The 21,494-nt window shown below is 37.8% G+C and overlaps 1 protein-coding gene across 1 annotated transcript in view; it reads right to left on the reverse strand.

Moving 5' to 3' along the window:
- The window catches only part of LOC126176627 (probable chitinase 10), a gene marked incomplete at its 3' end in the record, with an annotated part of 192,366 nt that overhangs the window by 103,805 nt on the left and 67,067 nt on the right, over positions 1-21,494 (reverse strand). Inside the window, exons 16-18 of the mRNA XM_049923786.1 lie at positions 19,599-20,318; positions 16,307-16,494; positions 10,709-10,919 (exon numbers count right to left, since the gene is read on the reverse strand). Coding sequence (XP_049779743.1) covers positions 10,709-10,919; positions 16,307-16,494; positions 19,599-20,318 — 1,119 coding nt within the window. The remainder of the gene's footprint in view (positions 1-10,708; positions 10,920-16,306; positions 16,495-19,598; positions 20,319-21,494) is intronic.

The following is a 21,494-nucleotide window of genomic DNA, read 5'->3' on the forward strand; positions in this document are numbered from 1 at the left end:
GTCCCATTTTAAACATAGTGTTCCACAGAGCCCTTTACAGAAAAATGTACTCATTTTTTGGAAGGAAGTGCAGATCACGCCTGTCCACAAGGCAGGTAGCAAACATTATCCACAAAACTACCATCCAGTTTCATTGACTTCCATCTGTTGTAAATCTTAGGATATGTTATGAGCTCAGATAAAATGAGGTATTTTGTATAGAATGCTCTGTATCAACCAGCAGGGTTTCTGAAAACAATCGTCCTGTGGAACCAAAATCATACTTTTCTCACGTAACATCCTGAAAGCATGGATCAAGGCAGATAGGTAGATGAAGTATTTCTTGACTTCCAAAAACCATTTGACTCAGCACTGCATCAGTATCTATTAAAGAAAGAACAGTCATATGGAGTTTGTGACTGTACTGAGGATTTTTTGGAAGGAAGGATGCAGCATTTTATCTTGGATGGATAATCATTGACAGAAGCAAAGTAACTTCAGGTAACCTAGCAAACAATATTAATAGAAACCTCCACTTTTTGCAGGTAAAGCAGTCATCTGTAATAAAGTACTGTTTGAAAAAATCTGCACAAATATCCAGAAAGAGCTTGGTAATATTTCAAAGTGGTACAAAGATTGGCAACTTGCTTTGAATGTACAGAAAAGTAAAATTGTTCACTTTGTAAAATGCAGGCTATCATGTCCTATGACTACAATATCAAGGACACATACCTGGAATCAGTTGGCTCATACAAATATCTAGGCACAACAATCTGTGAGGGTACGAAATTCAAAGATCACATAGGTGCAGTTGTGGGTAAGGCAGGTGGCAGACCAGTTCATTGGCAGAATAGTGGGAAAATGCAGCCAGTCTACAAAGGAGATTCCTTACAAATCGCTTGTGCATCTGATCTTAGAGTATTGCTCAAGTGTGTTGAACCCAGAAGGGCATCATGACAGTCACAAGTTTATTTGACTCAAGGGATAGCATCATGGAAATGTTGGAAAATCTGAATTGGCAGTCTCTTGAAGATAAAGGCCAATGATCCCGGAAGGCTTACTTACAAAGTTTCATGGATCAGTATTAAGTGAAGATTCTAGAGATATACTATAGCCCCCCATGTATCACTCCTCTAGAGACCTTGAAGACAAGATTAGATTATTCCACCATGCACAGAGGCATTTAAGCAGTCATTCTTCCTCAAGTTTGTACACAAGTGAAATGGCAAGAATCTCTAACATGTGTTACAATAGTACTCTTTACCATGCGTTTCACAGAAATTTACAGAGTATGGGTCAAAATTTAGTTTTAAATGAAGAGGGCCTTAATAAACTAAAGAAAATAACAACTTCAGTTACGTTATTGTATTCCTCTGCAGAGAAGCATTTGTCAAGGCAAAAATGAGATCAAGTGAACAAGTTGTTCTTATAAAAACTGGTATGTGTATACAGGGAGGGGCAAAGAAAAGTCGCCCAGAGAACAGGTCTACATGGAGTATTCGTCCACATCAATGTGATGTGTCAGTCTCTTGCAACAGGCAGTGAACTGATTTGGTAAGACTTTGAAGCATTTTCTGATGTAATGCAGACACAGTTTCTTGTGTGTGGACACATTTCAGGATGTTTTTTAACCTATCCAAAACAGATCCTGCCTGATGCTATTTTTAGACTAAGCACTGCGTTGCACTCTTTGCTGGCACTTTGACACCGTAAAAATTCTCAGCAAACAACTGATCACACCATTTCCACGACTTTGTTCTCACGTAATTTTCCACAATGAACACCCACTGCTCCCCTATGAGTACCATCATCCCCTTTGCACTGTTCCATTCACACTGACAGCCTGTATGCTCTGAACCAATTTGGGTCACATGGTGGGTGTACATGCAGTGCGCATGTAACAGAGTGTGGTTCTACAGATACATTCACGTCCAATCATATCCACTCATTCAGGCGAATTTTATTTGTAGTAGGCCACATTCCTCATAAGGTTTTGGAAATATCTGAAGGAATCAAACTGGTCTTCTTATAGAACCTATCTCTATAGAGTGCCTCAAATCACATATATTTCTGTCCTATCAGTTTCACTGTTGTCTGTTAATGCTGATTGCATATTAATGTTATTTATCTTTTCATTTACTGTATGTATGACATTTGCAGTGGGTGAACTATGTTAATAAGTTAGCTAAGTATCAAATTGTGTATTATAAACTGCTCAAGACTCATTGGAACCAGGAAAAACTCTGAAGATGCAAAACACCACTCTGGATATCAGTCAAAACACATGTAATTTTTGCTGCTTACATCAGTAAATAAGACCACACTGTATTGATTGCATTTTTTGCATGGATGTCAAGATATGTGGGGGAGTCATACTTGTGATCATAAACACCAAAAAATTCAAACACACATTATGAATGACAGCAATTTCATGGCCAGTTAGCTTATGTAGGGGTTTAGCTCTCAGTTAAGTAAGGGCTGGGCCGAGTCCTTCGTGAGACACCTTCGTGAGAGACCTCTCAATCCCAACATAGCATGTCCCAATGGCTGATAGGAAATGCTCCTGTAGATATGCAGGACAAGTACAAATAAGGCCTAGCCAAATAAGCAACCACATATCAACTGATAAAAAAAGGATGTTGGTGAACAGCCTCAGCGGTGGAATAGGAACATTCCCAATGACAGGGCTTACAAGTGTAGTTCCCCTAAATGCACGATGAAAACACTTTGCAAAAGACTATCCCAGGTGGTAATCAGTAATGGGAATCCATTATTGCTTTGTGCAGCTCACAGAAGCTCTCTGATTCTGGGAGGCCTGTACCAATGCGCAAGCTGAAGTCAGAGCCATCTGGAAGTCCTCCCAGGAATAAGAGTGAGACTAACACACTAGTCAATGTAACAATATCTAATATAAGAATAAAGAAGTGTCACTATCTTGGAACAGTCAACATGCAAATCCCACTTGAGACTGGGAAACTAAAATAAACTATAGATAAGATGGAAAAACAAAACACTGTGATACTTGCACTACAGTAGACATTATTAAAGAATTCAAGCATTCTTTGGTTCAGAGAATTAGAGAATACTCAAAGGGAAAACTAGACAGATGATTGGATTAAGCATACAGCAACTTGGCCAGCATTCTGTGTTCACAAACAAACAAGTGACTCCATAACAAACCTCATCTCTCCTTCTTGCAGACATTCAAATGTGCAAAAAAATTACATTGTTCAATGCCCATACAACCACAAACAGAGACAATCAAAGAAACCCTGAAAAAGTAGGCATGTTTTGGGACCAGCTGAAGAATGAATTACAAAAAAACCCAACTGATAATATCAAAATTCTAAAGGGGGATTTCAACACAAAACTTTCAAAATATCACTGGCAACTACCCTGCTCACAACAGGCCAAATAAAAATGGCAGAAGACTTGTTGATGCGTGTGCTGTCTTTGATCGTAAACTTATTTCTACTTACTTCAAAAGACATCCCAGGAAAAAGAAAACTTGGCACTCTCCACAAGAAGATTTTGGTGAGTTCTAGCTGGAGCAATTTGCAGTATATGAACTGAATACTAGGAAAATTATGAATGTAGAAGTGGTGTCAGGAACTAACTTTGGCTCACATAACTTCCATTAAATAAAAATAAACTGTCTCAGAACAGGGTTGTAAGTACTGATTCTGATAAACTAAAGCAAAATAAATCTAATTTTAAAGAGCTGTTCTAATAGAGAGAAACATAGACCTTACAGGATATTTGGAAAAATATGGTACCTACTGCAAAAGAAGTAACACCTTTACAGAGGAAGTGTACACACTCATGGTGGACTGAAGACTGAAATAAGCCAATTGACCAAACAGCAATGGCCTATAGATTACGGAACACAAGCAAAACAGAAGATAAGCTTTCAGTGTAAAAAGAAATGTGGAAGCAGGCTGTATATACTCTCTGTACAGTCAGGAGAAAGTCTGGACTTCAAGAAAGTAATTGGAAACTGGCAATGGGCAACAAAGAAAACTGTGAGATCCTAGCCAAGTACTTCGAGAAACTGATTAACTTCAAAAAACACAGAGAAAAATGGCCAAGAATAATCACAAAGTAAACAAACAATGATTGAGCTCCTCCTATTCTTGATGACTTATGGGGGATAGGTGCGAAGTGAAGAACAAACAGCCACCCGAGAAGACTTGATCATGGCAGAAATGTTTAAAAATGGAGGAGAAATCACCACTGATGCCTGAAGCAAAGAGGCAGAAGTGATTTGGGAAACCAGAATATTACCCAGTAAATGAAAGGCACCACTGATTTTCCCCCTATACAAAAAGGGAGATAGAAATGACCTGAACAATTACCATAGCATTTGTATCATATCTCAGGCTTACAAGGTACTCTCCAAAACACTGTAGGTTAAGCTGGTGCAGCAAGTAAGTCATCAAGCTGAATTAAGGAAAGGGAGATCTTGTGTTTGCCATATATGGAGTCTGAAAAGATTACTGGAAAATTATGTCTCCTCTAAGAATATAGTGGTGGTCTTTGTCGATTTTAAGAAAGCCTACGATTAGATCAGCCAGGACGTATCGTATGACACATTAACAGAATTTGGAGTGGACCTAAAGATAGTCAATTTATCATGTAAACTCTAATGCAGATATATTCAAAAGTAATCTTCATTGAAGAACTCTCCAGATAGTTTTTAATTAAAACTAGGGTCCAACAGGGTGAGGAACTGTCTGAGGTTATCTGAGAGTGAGCCAGGAAAGACTCATTGAACAATGTTCACATTGTAGATTCAAAGAAGGGCAATAAACTGCCTTGAATCTGTCTAAGACCTGGCAATCCTATCAAGAAACACATAGACAACTGCAGAACAGATAAACATCCTAAAGGGAAAAGCAGGAAAATCTGTCCTCCAAATTTCTCTCAAGGAGCCAAAGTACACAAACAGCAACTCAATAGTATCCCATTAACTAACAAGAGAGTACAGTAAAATAGGGAAGTGGATGATTTCAGATATCTTGGTAAAATAGTATGAATGCCAACTAGCAAAAGAAAAGCCAGAAACAGCAGGAGAGAGAAGATGGCCTTTGCTTTTTGTAGGACACATGTTCTATATAAGACAAAGACAGTTTTAACAAAAGCTTAACTCAAGCACTAAAGTGCACAATCTTGACTGCGTATGTGCAAGAGAATGCCTACAAATGACAGGAAAGGAGTGACTGATGGATGCTGAGAAGTCTGAACACAAGATCCTTTGGAAAGTCAGGGCTCCTATGATAATAGATGGACGGTATAGCCTACAAGGAAGATGGATAACGAACAGCTGATGGCATTAGGAAGTATGAGTAAAGAAATGATGATTAAATTTCTATGGACTTGTGTTCAGGACACACACATCCCAACAAACAAAGCACATTTTTCATGTACTGAGCAACAGACCTAAGTCTCTGACAAATGATTCATGGAAGTATGGAATGAGAGCATTGGACTGAATCAGGATGACATCTCTACGATCACTGTTCAACATCTTTCAGAGCTTCCACAATAAGCAGAAGCAGAAGAGAGCCTGGACAGAGGAGAGGAGGCAGATGGGCAGAGAAAGAATGCAACATTTTTGAGCTACAGAAAAGGATTTCAGAAGTGACTCATAGTTACTTGATACAATCTCTAATGGCCCAGAATGGTGTGGGAGAATGGATGTTGGTGTGGGGGAATGAATGTTTCAGTTTTTAAATAAAAAAAACACATATTCTGCAGAGAGAATTGAAGTATGTATGCATCTTCAGTGCAGTTTGGCAGTGATTCACTTGTAAATAGTGTATCTCCTTGAAAAAATTACAAACATGGCAGAAAGATGTAACATATGTATTGTATGATGCTGGCATGAGTTCAGCAGGGGACTAACCATATTTAAAAAAAAATACTTTATGCGATCAGGTCCAGAGGTCCACACACAGCTACAAGCCTCCTCGTCCACTGATTTCTGTTTGTCACCAGTCCCCCTATATGTTGATATGAGGCAACTGGATTCCATACCTCCACCTTTTCTTTGGTCTGACATGTAGGCTTCTTCTGCAGTGAGTAAAATACATGGATTTCCCAGGTCACCGGTGTCTATCCATCCAAATGATGTCCCCTGCCCATATAAGCTGCTTTGTTCTCACCAGGCCTACAGCATCCTTTGTGTTGTAGATCTCATCCACTACACAATTATGCCAGATCCTCTGTTCCCCAATGATGTAATCTTGTACCAGACAACAGATATTCCTTATGAATTTCTGCTTAAAAATGAGAAGATTACTTAAGTCTTTCTTCCACAGAATCTGAGTTTCATGACAATGTATCCCTGAAGGCTGAATCAGTGTTTTGTATGGGTGGAAATTGAAATTCCTTAAGAGAATGCGTGATTTAAAAAGCTTATCAGACTGAAGTGGCTTGGATCCTTGCTTTGATTTCTGCTTCACATGATGCAACCTCTGTAAAGTTTATCCCCTGATATTAAGTCTCCTCTAGGATTGGGTTCTGACTATCAGAGACTGGAGTATGCCTCTTGAATAGGCATGAGTGCTCTTCATCACCAGATACTCAGTCACTGATTCATTCACAGTGAGACCTGTCTTAACCCTGCCATCTCGACACTGTCATTCATCTGCATTAACTCTTCCTCAGATTTGGACAACAGTGCCATTTCAACAGTAAATGTGAGATGTATGATTTTCTCATCTTCTACCTCAATCCCTTCAAAATTCTGATAGGAAACTTCCCTTATTATCTTTTCAAGTACCAGGATAGCCATATCCTTGTCTCAGTCCTGTCTTTATGTTAAAGCTCTCTGTGACCTGGTTCCCGAGCTCCACTTTGCCTTTTGAATCAGTGAGACAAACTTGAACTACTCTGACAAGTTTCTTGGGCATTCCAAACTCTGTTAGACATTTCATGAAGCTCTCCCAATGGATGCAATTGTAAGTCTTCTTAAAATCTATGAAGAGTTCATGAAGGTCTTCATCAATATTTATTTATTTATTACATTGTAGCCTGTTGCTTATAATTTAAACACAGGCTGTATTCATTCATACACAAATTAGTACTACCAACCACAATTTTTTTTCTGTACATCAGCAACTAATTGTACTATAAACATCATTACATCCTACTTCCCATCACCACAACTAATTCTGTCATTAACAAAAACTACACCTACTACAAAATCTAACTATGTCTACTCCTACTGTAACAACAACAATAATTGTCTGCCACATTCCACAATTCACTCCATCACTGCCTGATACTTAGGCATCCCCTTCTGGTTTCTTGGGCACTGCAGGGGGTAATGTCATTGAATTTGCCTCCTCTGCTGTCTGTCAGCTTCTTGGTTGACAACTCCCATGGTCTGAGGGAGCATTGTTGCTGCCAGTGAGAAGTGTAGCCACATACTGACTCATGTTGGCCTGGCTTTATTTCCTTGGGTGGCGAGACACAGTACACGGCTGCTTTTCCATTCTGGTGTTGTTTTTACAATTGCCATGCATATGAAGTTGGCTGTTCATCTGCTGCAATTGCTTACCTCAGCTGACATCACTGTGTTGCTTCTCGATCTTCTGCTGTAATGCCGGAGATGGGGGTTGACAGATAAGGTAACATGCTACTGAAGCTGTTCTTGAGACAGCATCAGCAATATTGTCCAGAATTTGCCATTCTGTCTCACTTCACCATATTTCTTGGCTAGCTGTTGCAGTATATATAGCTGTCCAGAGTTAAATGGTCCTTTCTGAAATTGCTGTGGTATTTGCCATTCACTTCTTCTGCAAATGGTTGGATACGATCCACTTTACAGGTGGACAACTGTTCAAAGCAGACATTCAGGAGAGCAATTCCTCTGGGTTGGTGCAGTCCATTATGTCACCTTTCTTGTGTTAGAGCAGATGACCACTGTCTTTCAGTCTTCTCAGATTACCTCCACAATCCAGATCCTTTTGATTAGCTGATGAATTCTCTTGTGGAGTCTCTCCCCTCTGGCTAGAATTACTTCTGCTTGGTTTCCATCCTTCTCCTGGACTTTTGTTCACCTTCAGCTACCTTTGTCTGATTCTTTATTTTATTCAGTGTGGGTGGCAGATGATCTAAATCTACAATGCCAGGAAGTTGAAACAAGTACTGTTTCCATCTCTCAGCAATGGTCAACTCATTGGAGAATATGGTACAATTATTTTTCTTGAAGAACTTTTGGCAGCTCTTGTATCACTTCTTAAAGAACTTAACTTTATGGTACATAATTTATGCCTCCTTTCTCAAAAAATCTTATTGAGCTTCCTCTATCATTTCTTTGACTCTATTTATTAAATGGAAAATTCAAATGATAAAACTGAAAAATTAAGAAGGCAATGGGACGACTGGCTAACCCGCACCTTCAGGAAGCAAAGTTCCAACTATTTATCGACAGAATTATTTTAAAGCAAAAGGAACTGTGACATTCACCTGCTTTATTTCTTCGTTGACAGTTCTTGGGTTTGACGTACTGCATTGTTATACTGGCTGAAAAATGGGGGGTGGAAGTTCAGCACTGACTATTGTAAATGATATAGCCGGCAGTTGCACAGTTGCATTTCACAGTTCTTTCCTTTCATGTTCACAATCCCCCAATATTGCACAGTTAATATGGCCAGTTCACTATAGGTTAACTTTTGATAAGCCTCATTACTACTTTGCAGGAAAATGTAAGCATACTGCTACAATAGTTTACCGTTGAACATCTATAAGCAGTAAAAACCTAACCACACAGTTCTCGAAGAATAATATGGTGCATGTGGTACTACTGAACAGACCCTGTCATTGTTTTAACACATGGCCTATTTGTGTTACACTTATTTCATGGTTAAGTTGATGCATTATTGCTGACCTAACCAATACAGGTTTCTTGACTGAAAATCGGCTGTGGAGTGACTGTCTCAGGACCAAAAATTGGGTCTTTATATATCCTCACAATAATAGGCACTGAAACTATATATTGTTCAATTTTTAAGTTACAGAAATTACAATTAAAACATGACTCATTAAATTAACTGAATAAATTGAAAAATTGGTTCTTTTTAACAGTTTCTTGTACCACAAAGGTTAGGCTGAATTATTTATTTAACTAATGAAATTAACAGATACAGTTATGCAAACAATACTTTTGACAAACCTGGTAATTATTTTTGAGTTAATTAAGGGCTGGCTTTGCTAATATGTTTTCGAAGAGAGCCAAATAAATACTTATAGAATCCTAGTAGTTCTTCTTCCAAATGTTTATAATTAGTACACAATTTATATTTATTTATAAGTCAACAATAGAATGTAAGTCACAAAACAATTACTGATTTCACCCTATATCAAAAGTATTAACTAGGAATGTCAAAATGAATTAGGAAATTAATTACATACACAAAACTAAGCACAAAATTAGATCTGGTGGTATATTCCTTAAGACTGAGGGCCAACCTCTTTGTTTTATGGAAATGCAGATTATACTCATGTATGTTAAAGGTAATTAGGCCAAAATTAAAATAAAATGAATTTAAGGAGGCAGATGGCAAAACAAGAGAGGAAGTAAAGAGATCCCAGCTTGTGTCGTCACAAAACTAACATAGCTTTCAGAGGAAAGAGGGATAGGTGGGGGAAGGTCATCTTCCCTTCCTATCAAAGGAGAACGAGTAATAATCTTCCAGTACTATGAAAAGGATAGTTGCTACTCACCATATAGCAAAGATGCTGAGTCGCAGATAGGAACAACAAAAAGACTGTTGGAAAGTGAACTTTCAACCAACATGGCCTTCATTGAAAACAGACAACATACAAACAAACACACACACACACACACACACACACACACACACACACACACACACATGACAATGGTCTCTGCCAGATGAAGCCAGACAACCAGTATTTAGTAATAATTTTATGTGTTTCTGTAGGCCAGTGCTTGGAATTTCCTCTGGTCTGGTGAAGGTAAGTAGTAGCCAACTGTTACGTCTCCTTGGAAATTTATGAGAAACATATTTTCCTCTATGGTCCTCTTTTGTTAATGGCACAAAGAAAAGCAAGGAGATAGATTTAATTTGAGAACAAGAGTTCTTTTCGTGAGCCCCAAGAGAATAAACGTCAAGAAGTGAAGCAACAACAACTAACAAAAAAGTGCTTACTTTAGCATCTATTCTCTAATGGCTTTCAACACAGAGCTTTTGTGGTTAAGTCATTTTGAGTATTCACAGACCATAAATAAACAGACAACATCAAGAAAGGGAGAGACAAAAAGAAAAAGGAAATAAAGGTTAGTTTGGAGTATTTACTATGCAGTATAAACACGTTTTTCAAGTATCTTTCCTGGCATTTCCCAACAAGGGGTGGAATTTCCAGTATTATTGCTAAGATAAACAGCAACTTCAACACCTTTTTTAAAAAAAAGAAAAATGTTTATAATTCATGGGTCCATCTCCACAATTTTCATCGATATACATCACATCAATTTCTTGCTGAGAAATAATGTTATGGGTCATTTAGCTAATTATTGTTGTTTAAATGTGTCTCAAGCAACCTATTAAGAAAATATAGCTCTTTTGATGTACTGACTGAAACAAAGTAACCAAATGAATATCAGTCAGATTATAAATTTAAGTTCACACACTAAAGAGCTTAAAATGACCAAAATGTGTGGAAAAAATTTAGCAAACACAACAAAAAATTTCCTTACCTTCTCTTTCACTATCATCTGCACACTTCACATTGAAGCCCCAGTCACACATAGTTTGGTCCTGATTCCACACCAAGCCAGGTGCACAAGTTTGTTTGATGAGGCGGCCATTGACACAAATGTAAAAGCTCTTGCAGGACCCAGCCACTGGATAGTACTGACCATTCATACATTCTGACACTTCTTCTGATGGCTGTTGGGTAGTTGTAGGCTGAGGCAGAAAATTTAATAACATTAACAGCAATTAATCTTTTACAGAGAACAAATCTGTTATTCTTAAATCAATGTACACAAAGAAAATCCACCAATTATCTGTAGAGATGAACTTTCCCCCTGTATCTTCATAGAGTTTGTTTGATGCCAAATAGCAGGAGAACCAATTTATTGATTTGTAAAATTCCCGACTGTTCAGTCATTCACTCCCATTTAATTTTCAACTTACATGTTACTCTTACTGTGATATCTCATATAGATAGAACGAAAACTATAAAAGTAAGTGAGTGAGACATAAGGAAATCATCAGATCACCTTTGGTTTTGTATTAATCAGTGTATCAGGAGAGAGATGATATTTATACTGTAATGTATGTCTCATTGTTACATACTTTATACATTGTATGGAAATACAGTGTAATTTGGATAGTTGCACTGTATACAGAAAATTACTGCTGATCAGATATGTTGTTCTGGTGCAGAGAAAACCCAATGCAGATCATTTTGACTTTTTTGCTTCTTTTTGTTTGAAAGTGTGTTCTGATTAGCTTGATCCCAATTTCTTCTTTAAGCTCTCCCCCATGACATATTATCTGCCCAATCATATCCTCTTTTGTCTACTGCTGCAGAACAAGAACTATTCATTCAGTGCCATGCCAGACCTTGAGGGATACTGTACTTATTGTTCCCACATTCTGCATTTATTCTGAATTATCTCTAAATGTGACCTTACATTTTGTTATACAGGTAGCATTCAAAACTGTGAGGTGAAGTTAATACCATAACTATAAGGAGACAGTATGACTGGCCAGTATTTCAAGAGGTAAAATTCTAAGTACTGCCCAATACCCACATATATAAGTAGAACAAAGTATCTAATTTTTCATAACAGATGGTTCCTCCCTCAAGGTGAAAAGCAGAATGGGTAGGGGAACTACCTATTATTCTCACAATATCTAAGGTCATAGAACACTGCACAAAAGAGCAACTATGCAGCTACTTTGAGAACAAAAAGCTAATCTCTTCTTCACTATGTGTCTTTAAGCCTGGTTTATTGTTTTGAAAGCCTTTCTTTTGCCTGTGCTATGCTCCTTGATCTAAGAAAAGCATTTGACACTGTATCACACTATATCCTAATATCAAACTTTAAAAAATATTGTATCAAGCACAATGAACTATCATTAATCAAATTGTATCTATAAAATGGGAAACAAGTTGATACGACAAATAATTGTAGCTCCCACAGAAGTGCCACAAGGTATGGTCCTTGGCCCTTTTCTTTTTCTAATGTACATGAATGATCCACCTAGTTGTTTGCCCTACAAGCCTGTAATATATGCTGATGATACAACTCTTGTAACGACTGATTCCAAAATAGACAAAGTGAAATGGGAAAACTGACAACGGTTGGAATGCCTGCACAGAGGCCACTCAAAAATGAACTAATATTAAATAAAAGCAAAACAATATACTTTTTTCTCCATAAACTATGTGAAAAGATAAATGATTGTGAATCTACCACACTATTACATATTCATTTCGGCCCATAACTGAGTTGGATTCACACATAGAGTAGTTGGGTGTTTAACTAACATGAGTGGTTTAGTTACAATGCAAATTGAAACCCTGTATCAGCACAAAACAGCTTCAGTCTCCATATTATGCTATCTTTGGCTCTCACTTAACTGATGGAAATGTCATATGTGCCAGCTATACCGATGCAAAAACAGTGTTTTTGTTACAAAGAGAGCAGTAAGATCAATTATAGGCATTCCAAACAGAGATATTAGTCTTTCTCCTCTCAATGAAAAAAACAGCCAAAGACATTAACTTCAATAAACACTGTCCACAATTATGGAACAAGGAACAGAAATGATATAGGTTTAGAATATAGTAGAATATGTAAATCCCAAAATAAATTTAAATACACTAGCATAAAGCTGTAGAATAGACTACTCCTGGGAGTGAGAGACTAACCACACAATTTCGCTGAGAGGTACTTGCAGAACCTCTTAATCAGTATTATAAACACTGATTCTATAATAGAATTCTATAATAGTGTGGTATCCCAAACATAGTTTGTAAATTTTAATGTAAAATATAAATGAAATGAGTAATTCTAATGTAAGATCTCATTATCATACTCATATCAAAATCCATATCATGTACATGATTAGTGACTGATGAATAATATGGAGAAAAAATTGATATATGAACTTCCTCTGAAGTGTCCCCTTTCATCTTTGTCTCTCCTCACCCCAAAAACAGATGAGTCCCTCACATCCTGGGTCTGAGTGACCTACTCCTCCTTTCTACACTTCTCCTGCCAGCTCCTCTTTGATGATGGAGGAAACAACAATCCTGAAAAATAGGATAGTTTTTTTTTTTTTTTTTTTTTTTTTACTTTTACATATTTCTATTGGTAGTAGTTAGAAATTTTCCTCTTGATGTTAAATTTTGGCCAACCATTTCAGCTCCTTTTAATTTTATAGTTTTCTCAACTAAATTTTCCTATTTATATAACACCAGTTTTTTAAGACACTAAATTATATAAACTGGCTACACACAAAATGGGTATGATGTAATATATCTAGAGTCAGCAGAGGAAATTGTCAGTGTCTTTTACCTTCACTGACTCTCCCCAGTTTCTGTTCCCTTAACCACAGGGTGCCCTGCTCATCACTACGCCACCTCCCTTTACAATAACATCCCTAATGCTCTTGGCTTTGCCACTATTGAACACTACCTTTGCCAACACCGGATGGCTTCCAAACCTACAACCTTTTTCCTGGCCACCATGACCAACTACATCCTCACCTGCAATTACTTCTCCTTTGAAGACATCACCTACAAATAATTCCGGAGTACAGCAATGGGCACCCACATGGCACTATCCTCTGCCACCCTATTCATGAGCCATCTAGAGGAATCCTTCCTAGACACCCAGAATCCCAAACCCCTCACCTGATTCAGATTCATTGATGACATCTCCGTGATCTGGATCGAGGGTGAGAACATCCTACTCACATTTCTCCAGAGCCTCAATACTTCTCCCCCATTCACTTCGCCTTCTCTTCTTCAACTCAACAAGCCACTTTCCTTGATGATGAGCTCCACCTCAAAGATGGCTACATCAGAACCTCCATCCATATCAAACCTACCAACCACCAGCAATACTTCCACTTTGACAGTTGCTACTGTGATAAACCTTTTGCATTTTCTTTATGTTTTCGTCTTCCTTAAAGGCAAAGAGACAAGATGAAGCGGTAGCCCATCATAGAGCCTATGCCTACCGTCATGTATTTTTTGACTTTCAGTTGTTAATAAACAGAGGATTTTTTCTGGTACCGGTAGGAGCAAGGAGGGATTCGCGCTCGGGTAGTGAAAGAGTGAGAAGCACGTCAATATTTTAGCGAGTAATTGTAGACCGCCATTTTGGGGTCGCTATGAATAAGTGAGGAGTGTGGATTTTATATGTGCACCGTTCAGAAAAATACAGTATTGTTTTATTAACAGAAAGGTCGTGTGAGTTGTTATTTCAAATAGTGCAATAATTACAACCACTGAAGCCCACCTGTGTACTTTGGAAAATTACGAAGATCCGATAAGCTTAATAGGAACACGGTCAAGACTTCAAAGGTGAACGCGGCGACCAAACATAGTATTATAAAGAATGGTAAGCACAAATCTACAGCGGAGAAAGAAACTACTCCGCCCTGCAAAATAATATGAACTAATACGGACTTATTTCCAGGCACAGCTCAGCTTATTGTGCTTGTCATTCACGCCGAAAAATTAATCTCATTAATTCAATACATTTTAAGAAGCCACGCATATTATTATCATCTATTCCATTATTTTATTATACTATACTACCCATTCCATACCAAGACATCCCTTTCATACAGCCTAGCTGCCAATGGCCATTGCATCCATAGTGATGAGCAGTTCCTCTCGAAATATACCAAGGGTCTCACTGATGCCTTCACAGACTGTAATTACCCTCCCAGACTTGTACAGAAATGGATCTGTCATGCCTTATCCCTCCAGTCACCCACCACCCTCCAAAGTCCCACTGTCTGGTCACAGAGGAGCATTCCTTTTGTAACTCAGTGCCTCCCAGGAATAGAGCAACTGATTCGCATTCTCCACCAGGGTTTCGACTACCTCTCCTCATGCCCTGAAATGAGGAATGTCATACCCAATATCCTTCCCACTCCTCCCACAGTGGTATTACACCACCCACCAAATCTACACAATATCCTTGTCCACCCCTACACAACCCCTGGTCTGAAACCCTTGTCTCATGGCTCATATGCCTATAATAGTCTTAGATGCAAGATCTATCCTACACATCCTCCCACCACCACCTACTGCAGTCCAGTCACAGGCATCACCTATCGTATCAAAGGCAGGGCTACCTGTGAAACAAGTCATGTGATCTACAAGCTAACCTGCAGCTACTGTGCTACATGCATGTGACAAGCAAGAAACTGACTGTACACATGAATGACCACCAGCAAACTGTGGCCGAGAAACAGCTGGACCACCCAGCTGCATAGCATGTTGTCCAACACAGCATTCTTCATTTCTATGACTGCTTCATAGCCTGTGCCATCTGTATCCTTCCTACCAACACAAGTTTTTCTGAGAATTGTTGATGGAAACTCTCCCTGCAATATATTGTATCTTCCCGTAACCCTCCTGTCCTCAACCTTCGTTAGACACTGACCTTCACCAACCTAACCCTTCCCTGTTCTTATTCCATCACTATGCTGCCTTCAATTCCACCAATACACTCTGGATTTTCTATTATACATTATTTTGTGAGTAGTTTGACAAAATTTTGTGAGTTATGGAGGTATGTTGAAATTTTGGTGACAGGGTCAAACATTTAGCAGTACAATTTGCAGCAAATTCTCAGTTCATAACAACAGCTATGCTATACCTCTGCCTTGATAGCCTGATGTCACCACTGCCAGAGGTTACACTGACTACCACAAGACAGCACAGGGAGGTGGTCACATGGCTGGAACCAGTGACATCACACAGCTTTGATAAGCTTTCACTCTAAAATGCCTTGATATAAGTGTCCTAAACTAGCTCAGCCATCATCATGTCTCTCCATTCTCTAAATATCTTTCTTATTTTACAAAAATAAGACATTTGAATCCATAATTTGAATGTGGCATTGATTATTTACCTTTAATTCTCTTGCTTTCAGATATCACTGTAACATTTTTATAAGTAACTCCGTTGCTGCTTGCTATAAAAATTCCACATTTACAAATAAAAGGCACAAAACATCCATATTTTTGTGCTTTTCATTTATAAATCTCTGTTATCTGTAATAACAAAATACTGAAGGATACATTTGTGTACATACCCTTGATGTCGTCACCCATTCACTGTTCCCTTCAGTTGTTGGTGGCCGCGGTGGTCTTGTTGTGCTCCACCAAGGTACTTCCGTAGTGGTCGTAGTTGCTTGTGTCTCAGATGGTTTGCTTGGTGTCCACCATGGATTCTCTGTTGTACTAGATGTAGTGCTACCTACAGTTGTCTCTGAAGGTTCTTCTGAAAAGTTTTAAAGTAAACAAATAGCAAACTCCAAGTATTAAAGAATTTCTTCTACAAATACAGACTTATTCACACTTATAAATAAATACAAGATATATTCCTCATTGAAACTTACAAGATGTTTACATGATGCTCAAACAAACATTGTTCTTCTATTTAAATTTCTGTTGTGCCATATATTTCTATAATTCATTTCAGAAGTATTATATGATGTGTTCCACAAAAGGATGGTTGTTAATTGGATCAGACAAACGGGATACTCTGAATACTCATCTTTCACCAATACTGGTGTGATTTGTTTCGTTAATGAGCTCCTCTTCCCTTTATGCATCTCCAGCATTATTTCGCAGTATCTCCATTATGCTTAGCTTTTTTTGGTTGACTCATGACCCTTCTGCGTCTGACAAAGAGAACTTCGCAGGACACAGATCAAGCCAGCCTGTCCCAACCATCATATTTTATTACTAGACAATCATTTTGTTTGCTTTAGTCTACAGTCACACTTTTATTTTGCCAAATGTCAACCAATTTCAATAGCAAGTGCCATTATAGGCCAATACTATGCACTTGATACTGAAACTTGGAGTCTTTCGACAAAATAAAGATGTGACTGTAGACTAAAACAAATAAAAATAATTTATAATTGCATTAGTCAAGGCTCCAATGCAGAGTATGTCAGTAATATGTAGTATTTTATCTCTAGTATGCCACTGTACCCCTTTTTCCCTGTATATCCTCTGTTCACTGGGTCAGTACTTGGGACATCATCACTACTTCACCAGTAGAATATACTCAAATGTTCTGTGTGTGCCATGGAATTACATGAAAGCTAAAATGAGAATCAAACATAAAGTATGTGATATTTTATGAAATCAAATATACATAGACAATACACTAGAAAGATATGGTAGAAATGGTGACATAATACACAGCAGGCAACATCACAGTAAGAAGACAGTGTGAGGATGCAGAGTGAAACTCCAACTGCCTTCTGGTAATTGGCTACCATACGCATAAAGGCTGACTAAAAAAGAGTGAATTCCTTATTTATATGCTAAATTCCACTGACTGTTATGGATAGAAACATAACGTATGTATAAAACACAAAAGCAATTAGGCTGATTACATATTCTGACCTCCATACACTTGTAGAGTAGAAGACATCATTCTGTAAGACTAGCAATTATTCATAGCCATCATCTAAAAGGATTTACTGTATCACTTTTAAGTGCAAGGTGTAGAAACTTATTTCTCATGTGCAAACAGTTGTCCATACACTGTTTCATACAGTAAGCAGCATATGAAGCCACTCCATTGAAGTATGCAACAGATCAGGGATATTTTATGAGAAAAGGTTCATGATTACTGACATAGATGGTTCTGTGTAGAGTGAACAATGAAAGTTGAGTGTGTAGGCATGAGATTATGGGGTTATTTGTTGCAGAGAGCACATTGGCTCTTCAGCCAACTTGGCGATGTTACTGCAGTAACACTTTCAGTACTTAAATCGCTACTGTCAATAAGGAATAGCTTACAGACAAATATGATTATAGCATCCTTTCAAGAAGGTTATATTGTGGCTAACCATGTATCAGATGTCACTATATGGGATAGGATCACACTCAAACACTAACCAATTTCAACTGAAAATGTAGATAATTATGATAAAAGACAAGGCATGTCAGATCACTAAAAAGATGAACATAATGATCACTCCCATAACTTAATACAGCATTATGCATCATTCCTCTTACAGTCATCAGTTGTTCTAAAAGTCACAAAATTCAGCAAAGCAATGAACCAAATTTTCAACAAAATATGTATTTATACATTTCTTGCTAGCTGAAAGACAGGAATTGGGAGAAACATGACCCAATGTAAAGGTAAGAGATGTTCTTTAAACAGATTATACTCTTCTGCAATTATCACACTATAAAAAAGCCATTAATATGGCATCACACTGGTCCAGGCAGAAACATCCTAAACAGTACAGTGTGATATGCAACATCAAGCTCCCAATTATGTGGGTGCAGATTGTCCAATTCTGAATTACCCATGAATAGTTAAGCAATATTAAGAAAAATCTGTAGTATGTGTTATAATTAGAATGAATATTTTTTGTTTAGAATAAATTATTATGGACGTGATTTATGTTTTCCTCCAGGAGATGGTGCAAGCCCTAACTTACCATCAGACATTTTTCTGGTATCTCCCATTTAATCTTCAGATAAATGTAGGGACTCTGCCAGTGTAACACGTTCAAAGCTGATTTCCTGACTATGTTTTGCCTAGTCCTTTCCCTAGGAGCTTAAACTTGATATTTTTCAACCTGTTGTTCCTGGAAAATAATGTGGAAGTAATACAGTGGGCTTTCAAATGTGATGTACAGCATGTTTTGTCATCATCTTCTCTTTCTTTTTCCTGAAATATTTCTGCTTATTCAGGTTGTTAGCTGTTTTATAACTACAGTAAACAGCAGTTTCCACTAGTAAGAAAGTGTTATCTAGTTTATCGATGATTTTGGTCATCCATGCAGTCTCATGTCCACATTATCCTGAAGAATGGGGACCTTACTGTACTTCAAGGCAAGAAATGCAGAACTTTTGCTCTTGCTTCTAATGTCGCTACTAAATTCCAATGTCCATTATCTACACGGCAGCTGAGACAACAACAGAACGCAACTGCACATGACATTCAATCACTATCATTCCTTTCACAAATCAATAAATGTGTGCCTTCTGATTTTAATCATATGATCTGTCTAAAGAGGCACTAGAGGGTGCCCATAGAGGAACAAATATAATTTCAAAATACAATACGCAACTCTTCATGAAAGACTTTAAAATTTAAAAAAAATTAACAGCTAATCAGTTGTTGGAGAAGACACAAGAACCTAGAAAATAATAAGAACCAAATCTCAACATTTGGTAAAGTTGGTCAAATCTTGACTTCGACTTTTACTGTTTATTGACTTACATCAGTGTGTGCACACAAACACATGCACATGCACACACACACGTGCACACAGACACACACACACACACACACACACACACAAAATAGGCTTACATGAAGATATTGACGAAATTTTAGCTACTTACTGGTGTCACATTTGGATTCGCTGGGCCAGTCACAGACCTTTTTGTCTGGGTTCCAATGCAGACCACCAGCACAAAGTTCTTTACGCAGTTCTCCAAGAACACATCTGTAATATGCATTGCAGTTTGTAGGATCAGGATAATAGACTCCAGCTTCACAAGGTCCTGAATCTGGTGGTAAGGGCTTCTGTGGTGTTGTGCTCCACCATGGCTTCTCTGTTGTAGTCACTGTAGTTGTTGGAGCAGCTGTTGATGTGGTACTGGTAGTTGAAGGAGTCCACCAGGGTTGTTCCGTAGTAGAGCTTGTTGTTGGCTTCTTTGTTGTACTTGGAGGTGTCCACCATGGGTATTCTTCAGTAGTGCTCGTTGTTGTAGGCCTAGTGGTCGGAGGCTTCCTCGTGGTGGATGTTGTTGAAGGTGTCCACCAAGGATATTCAGTCGTAGATGTAGTTGTAGGTCTGGTAGTTGGAGGCTTCTTTGTTGTGGATGTAGTTGAAGGTGTCCACCAAGGATATTCAGTTGTAGACATAGTTGTAGGCCTTGTGGTGGGTCTAGGAGTTGTAGTAGTGCTAGTGGTGGTAGTAGTAGTAGTAGTTGTTGTTGTAGAAGTTGTAGTTGAAGTAGTTGTTGATGGAGTCCACCAAGGATATTCAGTTGTAGATGGCTTGGGAGATGTAGGATGCTGATGAGTAGTTGAAATAGGTGTTGTTGGGCGATGGTCACCTGTGGGGGAAAAAAAGAAATAAATTTTGTAAAAATAAACTGAAATCATACAAAAAACCATAGTAGATTAACATTAACAAAAGCTTGCCCAAAATCTGCATTGCAATGTGCCAAGAGAAAAGAATACAAGTCACCATTCTCATGTACTTAAAGATTGCGAATGAATATAAATTAGACAGAGGAACTACTGTATGAAATATACACAAAAAATATGAAATACAGTTGGAAAAATATATATTCAGTTATTTTCCCTAAAACTGTAAGGAACAATGTTTCCTGACTATCAGGTAACTTTTCAAACCTCCCACAAATGAGATGTACTTCAGTCTTTATATAGTCTTGAGTGACCTTGTGTATTTTCACTGATGAGTCACACTCCAGCAGTTGATATGGGCAGTTTGTTTTTTCTTTCCATGTTTCTACAAAGTGATGCTCATGCAAATGAGTTAACATTACAGTTGTTTATAGAAAATATCCTTGATTAGCAATTTAAATTGATGACTTCATTATCTCAAAGGCACACATAAATATGGACCTGCACATTATTTACACAGATGTCACATTAAAAAAAGTCAAGTAATTAGTGTCTTATTTGAAGTTTCAATCAGAAACTCTGAATATGGAGAAAATAAAATGTTAAGGCAAGAAAGCTTCCAAGACCAAGTAATAATAAAAATAGAGTCTGAACATTACCAGTTGGCTTATTGTAACAAATTTCCTTTCTTTACGTACATTAATATAAACAAAGACAGCAAAATCCAGCTGCATATCAGCACCTTCTTTGTGAAACGCAACAGCTTTCATAGGCATTGATATATAGAACAAAAACTTGTTATGTATATAGGTTTTTTAATGTGATTGCTGTGTTCCTGAATTTTGTGATGTATTTTTTGTGTGTTTCTTTTCACTCATTTCTAGTCCCACTTTATATGTGGCCTCCAATGCTATGTCCTAAATTTTGTCACCTCTTGTTTTTCTGTTAATAATTCTCCCTGTTTCTATTTGTATTAGGAAAAAAATCTCACAACAGGGTGAATTTTTACATCAGTTCTCTTTTACTATTGGTTAGGTCAACATATACATAATTCTGCTAGGTACAGCAAGTTTATTGTTGAAACATATGATGGTATCTGTATCTTCTGCATTTAGTTAGTTAGTCTGATATTCTTCAGATTA

This window comes from Schistocerca cancellata, chromosome 3, assembly GCF_023864275.1.
Source record: "Schistocerca cancellata isolate TAMUIC-IGC-003103 chromosome 3, iqSchCanc2.1, whole genome shotgun sequence".
NCBI classification, from domain to species: Eukaryota; Metazoa; Arthropoda; class Insecta; order Orthoptera; family Acrididae; genus Schistocerca; species Schistocerca cancellata.